Source organism: Protopterus annectens, chromosome 12.part0 (assembly GCF_019279795.1).
Source record: "Protopterus annectens isolate FY-2018-M chromosome 12.part0, PAN1.0, whole genome shotgun sequence".
NCBI lineage: Eukaryota > Metazoa > Chordata > Ceratodontiformes > Protopteridae > Protopterus > Protopterus annectens.
The window spans coordinates 506,690,406-506,699,675 of NC_056746.1; the positions used below are offsets into that span (position 1 = coordinate 506,690,406).

At 37.8% G+C, this 9,270-nt stretch overlaps 1 protein-coding gene across 2 annotated transcripts in view; it reads right to left on the minus strand.

Annotated features, from left to right (window-relative positions):
• The window catches only part of VWA3A (von Willebrand factor A domain containing 3A), a 2,208,650-nt gene extending 2,201,896 nt beyond the window's left edge, over positions 1–6,754 (minus strand). For both annotated transcript variants that reach the window (XM_044089639.1, XM_044089638.1), the window contains exon 1: positions 6,592–6,754. In XM_044089639.1, the coding sequence (XP_043945574.1) occupies positions 6,592–6,638 (47 nt within the window). In that variant the 5' untranslated portion in view covers positions 6,639–6,754. The remainder of the gene's footprint in view (positions 1–6,591) is intronic.
• Between the last annotated feature and the right edge of the window lie 2,516 nt (positions 6,755–9,270).

The window sequence follows — 9,270 nt, forward strand, 5'->3', positions numbered from 1 at the left end:
GCAGATAAACTAAATTTTGCATATTTTAATGAACATATGATTGAGGTGTTTAATGCAGTGGACAGGGTAAATATTGGTAGCATCATATTATTCATCCATCCACAGCCCTTTTTTCCCCATTTTTGCACATGAGGTCAGGGTGTCACTTTAACAGTGACAATCATGTAGAGCCAAGGTTTGCACCACTGGGTGGCTAGCCCTGCCTTGGTAGTTCATCCGCACCACACACACACTCACACCAATTTAGAGTACCCAGTCCACTTACTGCATGTCTTTAGAATGTTTGAGGAAACTGGAGCACCCACAGGAAACTCACGTTAACACAAGAAGGACATGCAGACTCCACACAGATGGCACCCCAGCCAAGAATCAAAACAAGCAGCCTCTTGCTGTGAGGTGACAACACTATCTGCTGTGCCATTGTGCCTCCCAGGCTTTTGTCAATATTGGCACTATAGAGATATATATATATATATATATATATATATATATATATATATATATATATATATATATATATATATAATACATATATCTATATATATATTATACATATATCTATAGGTTCCTAGGCTATCGGCACTAGGGCCTATACAAGCCTAGCCATAATAATACCTGGATATTTCTTCCCACAATATTTACTTCCCTGGACCCCTGTCTAACAGGGCGACTGACATGATCCCCGGGGTGAATTTCCTATCTCCCATCCAGTCGTCAAGGTTCCTTTTGAAGAGGGCCAAGGAGGCTCTCTTCTTGACATGTATGGGCAGTCTATTCCAGAGTATGGGGAGTCTCTGGGTCAGGAACCTATCCCTCCAGCATGTTTTGTTCATTGTGATGACAAGGTTTAAATCCCTGGAGCGTGTGCAGAATATATATATATAGTGACATTATGAGAAGCAGGGAGTGAGAGACAGAGACACAGAAAAAGAATCTTAGTTTCACTTTATAGAGAAACCAGCTAACAGACTCCAATATTTGGTAAGGATACCACTCTCTCCTGGAAAACTGTGGATGAATTATAAGAAAGTGAATGGAGTATCAAACATCAGACTCCACTGTCAATATTTCCAGTCTCAAGAGAGCCTCCAACATCTAGCATATATTTACAAAAAAATATATATAATCAACATTGAGTGCTTAACTCTACCATCTGTATTAATCTTCCACAACAAAAAATGCAGACGGCTGATACTGGGTGCCTAAACCTGCCAGTGGTAACCAATGTGACCTGTAACCCATAACATGTATAGGAAAATAAGCAGAATTTGCATAACTGCATAAATGTGGTTTGTTCTTTTTCCTCCGACTCATACTAGAAGCAATATTGAAAAAAAAACAAATTATGGTTCACAGCTGCACTATCCAAGCCCCCCCTGCTTTCTGCTTGAAATGCAAGTGCTCCAGCTCGGGGCCTTGCCCAGGGAACAAAATGACCTAGCCACAGCTGTGTTTGGTGGGACTCGTTTGCTCTTTTTGGAAATAAGCTCATTCTCTCAAGATAAGCAATAAAAAAAAAAAAAAAAATAGAAAAACAAAAGGAATTATTAAAAATCATAATATGTCCACGGGTGCAGGAACTATAGGGTGGGGGAGAGCCACCACCCACACAAACACTTTTGCATCAGCAAGACCATCTGCCTTGATATGTTCTACCTTTGCATCTTGAAAAAAAAAAAAAAGAGAAAACTAAACTAGTTCCCCATGGTTTTGCCCCATGTGAATTCCCAAGCTGAAACTGCAGTGCTTTATGGAATTCACACACTGGGGCCATCAGTGGACCATTCCTTTGCTCTGTACATTAACCTGAACCAGGCAGTTCAGTTTCTGCCTGGGAATTCAATCTTTGCTGGATGAACCCTGCTTCCCATGGACTATGAGCTAAGAAGTAATGATAGTGACTGCCTTGCTGTCAAATGATTAGATCTGAAATCAGCAACAGTGAGTAAGTTCTTAAACACAGAAATATGGTGGCGTAGTAAAATAATAATAATAATAATAATAATAATAATAATAGTAACAGAAACTGTTTTTGTCTCTTTTTCTTTTAAGTAAGAGCAGCTGGACTATTTCCATATTTTTGTGGGGGGTTGCCGCTATTACCTTTTAAAATTAACTGGTGCACTTCATTTCTCCCCTTTGACTTCACTTTGGTCTTTACTACATCTTAGTGCTAAACAAAGAGAGAGAGACTTCAGACTGAGACATTTTGCATAGTGCTTGGAGTATGTTATGCTACCTTGTCCTGTAAATATTTGTTTATTATTTTTACTGCAGTCCTTCCGGTAAGTTCTGAGTGTCAGCTCTCTACTTCTTTTTTCTTTTCCTTAATTGGGACAAAGCCAAAAATGAGGCACAAACTTCCAAAACTCACCTGCTAAATACATTTAACAGTTCACTTAGAAGAATGTACTAGGTGCTGCACCTGAGTAGGAATCAGTGGTAAATCCTAAAGTAATGAAGGACAAAGTGAAGTCCCAAAATCAGGGACAGTTGCATTACTCAACTCACTCTAAGTCACTTAGAACTTTAATAGAACAGGACATGTTTTGCATCAACATGTATTTTATTTTGTTGTGGAATAAGTATGAAACACTAATGTTTGGCATTATCCTCATTACTTTATAATGAGACTATTAAAAATATTATGAAGGGCAAAGCTAAAATATGAGACAAACTGGAATGTTCTGCAGAAACAGTGACATTTCAGAGGTTTGTCAAGTGCTTATTTACTGGGGGAAAAAAAAGCTTGTGTGTGTGTGTGTGTGTGTGTGTGTGTGTGTGTGTGTGTGTGTGTGTGTGTGTGTATGTTATAGACCACGGACTGAGACTGAAAATGGTCCATATAGCACAGATGTACAAAAATTAAATAAAATGCAGGCAAGAAACTTAAATAGAGCGTTAAAGCTCAATAAAATAAATGAGTTTATAAAGACTCTGCTGTTATTGTGCTTTTTCTTTTTCCACCATTACTGCAAGTGACCTTAGTTTTTTTTCACATTCTTAAAGACATGTATGAAAAATGTTAATAATTTCTTTAAAAGCTTTGTGCTTTTTATTGTTCTTTTAAAGAAATGATTGAGTTTATTAAGTATTTAAAGTCTTAAGTTATTTATTGTATGTTCTGTAAACATTATTACATTTAAAATCTGGGTGATTAAGTATGTAACACTTTAGTTGCTGGAGTAACAGGTTTTGCATTGGCACACATTTTCTAAATGATATCAAGTCTGAAAAGTTAAAAAAAAATTCCAACATTGAATGTGTGACAGACCCTTTTAGTGTGGAACTGTGAGGAACATGAATTTTTACACCCCAAAATAAGGAACATTCCTCATAATAAGGTACACCTCAGAGGTGTGTTCCTAGCTCTCTATCTTTTAGGGCAAGAATAAGAGACACAACACAAAAAATGGAGTGGGAAAGACCCACAGTCAGAGTGGTGTTTAAATATTACTCTGATATTTACAGAAACTTGTATGATCAAGTTTAACATCAGCATGATTTCTCTAATGAAGTCTGAAGCTTAGATGCCTGTCATTAGGTAGACAGTGTAATTTTATTTATCTATGTATTTATTTATTTATTTATACTTTGTTAACTGGGTTAGTGAACTTGTCCTTTTAATTCATGACCCAGTCCAGTATGGCAAAAATAAAACAAGCAAGAAATGCTCTTAGAAAAAATATGCTGTCATTAACACATTTGACAAAGATTCCATGTACAATATATAGATATATGATGGTGAATAAATAAAACATATGCATATGTTATTAACACTTAAGTATACAACATAAACCAAATTATAAGCACAGAAGTGGACCCAAGCATGTCTCAGCTGACAGCCCTGTAAGACATCAATATAATGTCATGGACTAGGAATCAGCTTGAGAATGTCGCATGGCTGTACAAAAATAGGGAACAATAATATTTACATCACATTTTTTTCCAGCAAATTTTGGAATGGTACCACCAATACAGTGGAACCTAAGAACTAGTGTAATCATCAAAGATGTGCTGAAATTTTATGGAGAACAAGCCAGAAATGCGAGGCAAAAATTAAGGACATTCAGTGAAAGCAGGGGGCAACTGAGATAATGCAGGGCTTTCAGAACCAGTTGTTCAGTAAAAAGATTATTTGACTAATGGGGCAAATATTGCTTTTTCCTTCAGAGTGGTAAGCCACTACTGACCAGGGATGTGGAGATGTGGTTTTAAATGAATTACCCATGGCTATCTACACCCTTATGCTTTGCCTTAACACTTCAAAGTACCCATCATACCTCTTAGTAGCTATGATTTATATGCAATGCTATGATTTTTCCCTCAGATATCTTCCTATTATTTTTTTACTTTCTTTATAAAGTTGGACCTGTGTAAAGGTACACAAATTATGAAATAAATGAAAGAAGTTCATACAAAGTCCTGATAATTTGTATTGAATAAGAATGGTACTTCATGCAGTATATTTCTTCATGGCAGATCTACATTGTCATACTGAAAGCTATGTGGAATTGCATGATTCTAGCAATCATCCCTGAGACGTACGTGTGTGGGGGGGGGGGGCACTGGAAGACAATGAGATGGCTTCAATTGTAATTTTGTGAGAAATTACTGTGCTGTCATTGTTAATGCAACTTGGCTTGCATCGTACAAATGCTTCTGAAATCATAGTAAATAGCTTTAAAAAATTGCCCTTTTTCGATCACTAAGTGCCCTTCTTGCCCTCAGCCCACCCCACCTTCAATAGCTTTCAGCACCTCTGAAAATACAGAACACATCTTGCAAAAATTATTGGAACATACATTATGTATTTTTTTCCACTGATTATAAAACAAATAATACAATTTACAGGATAGAAACTATCACAGCATTAAGAAAACAATTATTTTCTCTTTGATATCATTACCATTGCAAGTATACTCTAGTTACAAGTCTGAGTGTAAAATAAACAATTAAACTTTGTTTCTGTCACTATTCAGTTCCTTAATAGAATGCCAGACAGAGGGGTGCATTATTAGGCTCACAGAAACTCTACATTTATATAGTCCACACATAGCCAGCCTTAGGCATTGGCCAACTAGGCAGCCGCCTAGGGTGCCGCTCTAGCAGGGGCACTTTCCCAGTATTTATTTGGTGCAGGAAGACCAGGATAGGGGTACCGGGTGGTATGGTGAGGGGCACCATGGAGCCCTTTTGCCTAGGACACCAGCTGACCTAAGGCTGCTCCTAAGTCAAGGGTGTAGCCAGGCATACTCCTTGTACTCTAATGACTACATTTTTTTCTGAGCAACATATCAATATGGCTTTTTTAAAGTGATATTATGTCTACAACTATCTAAATGAATGCCTCCAACAAAAGATGCAATGTTGCTAATTCAAATGCAATACCTTTAATACTTTAGAGGGAACAGTTGAAAATGTTACTTGTATTTATTAAGTGCTTGGGGGAGCAGCATTTTTAAAGAGCTGTGTCCATTTTAATTAGCAGGTGGTGTACAAGGGGGATAGCACTAAGATCTTGGTAGTACAAAATGGAATTTGATTGATACACCCCTATCCTGAGTCCACATAACACTGTCCAGTGTTCTTAACCACCAGTTGCATTTCTTGGCATTAGTTTATAAAACCTATCCCCATGAATCAGACAGCATAACTTAATAAGTTCAACTGTATGCCAGTGCAACTATATAGGCAATGTGTCTTCCATTAATTATATTTGTAGGGTGGAGGGACTAAACCCCTTAACTTCCACCTAGCTAGTTCTAAAGTGGAGAAGGTTAAGGATGATGTCGGCTCCCCTTCAACTGAATACAGTCTGACATCATTGGTTAACTGGCAGTAGTACCCTGAAACGTGAACAATTAATTCTAAAGGTCACGTAACTTAGATAGGGAAGGTATTGTGAAATTATGCACAGTTCTTAAAACTACAGCTGCTGATGTTTAAGTAATGAATAAACACGCTAATCTATATGTTATTTCATTTAGCCGACAAGCATAGCTTATAGCAACTCTTAAACAGTTAATTCAAGAGTCAATTAAACTTTTTTAAATACTAGTATTGTTTGCTTTGATACCGAACGGGTTAAGAAAATCAGAATTAGCTTAAATATACTGAAAAACAAATCGCGGTTATATCTGGTACCGCTTGCTGACTGTAGTTCTCACTGTTCAAAAGCAGACATTTAAAGAGGAATTCACCGATTTTTCAGGCAAACGCAGCAGGGACACTTGTCAAGAGATACTGCGCAACAAGAAACTGGCAGAAAAAGTACACTAAAGCTGCGGCTGGAGTAAGTAGTCAGTGAGGTAACCCGGGGTGTGCGCAACTAAGATATTCCTTTCCAGTTACTACTGCATGACGATGTACACCATTTGCTAACATAGTTTACTTAACAGAAATTAGTAGTTACAATGTACTTCTCATTTAATAAAGTACAGTTATGCTATTTCCCATCATATGACATATCCTTTATAACAGGCAACCGTTAGAAAACAAACCATTGCCCTGGAGTTCAAGAATCGGGTATCGAACCAGACTACCAAGATTTACGTGTTAGTCCGTAACAACTTCCTTGTCTATAGTTACCTGTGTAAATACTCAACTTCAGAGCAGTACTGCTTTCTCCATTCCATACGAATGAAAATCAACAACTCATATATGTATAGATATATAAATATTGTCTCCCCCACCACTTAAGCAGCTTTGTTCCATTTACACTGACACCACGCATACTGTTTCCCGGTCTCCCTTAGAAACGGAACAGCCAACTATTGAACGGGGGGGATATTTCTCCTTAAATCGAGTCTAAATGTCTTTTAAAACGCGGCGTTCTTTGCTGTTTTGGAAAATCTGTACCTACCAATACATTTCTGCTCTCCAAACGAAAAGTATTTACAGTCATATGAATATGTATGTACACGTGATGTTCGCAAATTATACTCGTTTTCAAAAAGTCCACATAAGCTATCCCAAAGGAATAAGACCCACGTGATCCAGTAGGTCTGTATATTACATTATATCAATCAGGAAACATTTGTAGACTTGCCTCTTTCCAGAGTAGTTGAGTGCAGCTTTATATCAACTGCCACTAATTTTCAAGGACGTCCCTGATTTTGATCTTAATTCCTCTTAAAACGGGTGCATTTTGGAGAAAAGGTGATGAACTGCACTTAATAAATAATACTAGTAAATAAAGTTAAAGGCTTTTTAGTTCAAAAATATGTATATTAATTCACATTCTTTCGTTCTGTCAATGCCTCAAGTTAATAGTGGTAATATTTAAAAAGTTTCCCTAATTATTTCTGGATTGTCCCTGATGCTGTTGAGATTTGTCTCTGATTGGTTGAGAGCTACGCTTGATAGAGTCTCTTGAATGTTTAGTTTCACAACATACAATAGTTGTTCATCCTACTGCATCACCCTATCTTAGAAACCTATTACCACCCATTGGTTGGCGACAGCACCCTCCAGGTTGACGAGGCTTTTTATTAGTGTAGTACCGCGCAGGCTGTTCTGCGCAGCAGTGGTCGTGGCCTCAGTGATGGACGGGTGAAAGGGACGTTTCGATGTTTGGGAGTCATGCATGGCTGATAGCCATGCTGATGCAGTAAGAATATTCATTGTCTATTCGTACTTTACCCATGGTGTTGGGGGTGCAGGGGTCTCACCCCCCCCCCCCCAAAAAAAAGCGAAGGGAAAAATAATATTTGCGGTTATAGCTCAATTAATTTTTTTCCTTTGCTTTTGCAGGTAGGCAAGCCCCCACCTCCTGTGTCCCCTACACTCCATGCTAATTAAATTTACCATCTCCAAAATCGCACTACATTGAGGAAAAGGATAAACTACGAATAGACGATGGTGGGCGGGGTTTAGGCAGGACTTGCTACAGCGTTTCCTGCAAGGTATACACACTAATATAAAGCAGTTGACAGTACCCACACCCCCTCATATCAACATGTTACTCAATAAATAAATAAATAAACCATTTTACCTTGAAACAGACCTGTCAACTGCCTCTCTGTTTTGCAGCAGATCTGCCTCTGCCCAGGATGTCCCTATTTTTTCTCTCACTGTAATGTTTTAATTCCTGTGATTGTGGAGCTTTTCACCCCAGGCCTCCACTGAAAATGGTCACATTTTGACCCCATTCAGACTTTCCCCAGTAATGAAATGTCAAATAAATGCCCCTATTTTCTGGGTTAATTTAGCCCTTCAAATCATGTAATTTTTAAAGCTATCTGGTACACAGAAAAACACTCCACATGACCAACATACTAGTGGCAGCAATAATTTTAAGAAAGACAACATACATCTTGCAGCTCCCTTTCTCTGAATCAAAATAAATGACCTTGTGTAGTAGAATATGGCAATATAGTTCATTAAAGAATATAGATTTTACACTATCTGATAATGCGCTTACATTTTTCATTCATTTTGTCACTGTTTTTTTAAATGTATTTTAAGTAGTATCTCACATTCCTACTGAAGTAGGAAGAGTTGTGCACTACTGGGTATTCAAATTTGATGCTAATTAGGTGTCTACATTTTTAGCTGGATGTTCATACATTTCCAGGGCCTTTGTTCCTATTTTCAATGTCTGCAAGTAGGACCTGCAAGACATAGGTCTTGCAAAGATATTCCTCAGCTATAACACAGGCATTTCATCACTTGCATTGTATGGTACCATCCAGCACCAACGCCCCAAACAAGGGATCACTCATCTGGCTAGCTGAAGCCCCTAGGGGTACTTGGGCATGTCACTGCACGTGGAAATGTTCTAGAGATAGGTGGCAGCAAATGGAGATGCAGAAATGCACCTTCCACCAGGTTGAACAAAGGGTAGGTGCCTCTCAGGTGCCAGGATTCAACAGGTTACTAGGGTACTAAAATTCCTTCATCTCAGGTATGCATACAACATGGATACTGTACAAATGAGTATGAAAGATTTGAAAAACACATCCTTGGATTACATGAAAAAAACATGATGTAGCTCTCCAAATATGTGTCTCAGGCTTATACAAGTCTTGAGCAATGCACTACCCTTACTGAAAAGTATTCCATAATATCAACCAAAGGTAATTGACTTCAGCAAAGGCTTAGTTATAGATGTCATTTGAAGGGGGTACAATAGCTATTACTTAAAACACATTTAAAATAGAGTGAGAAAATGAGTGGAAAATGTAAGCAGAGTATCAGAGAGATAGTTAAAAATCTATATTCTTTAATGAACTATATTAACAAATTCTACCACACAAGGTCATTTAT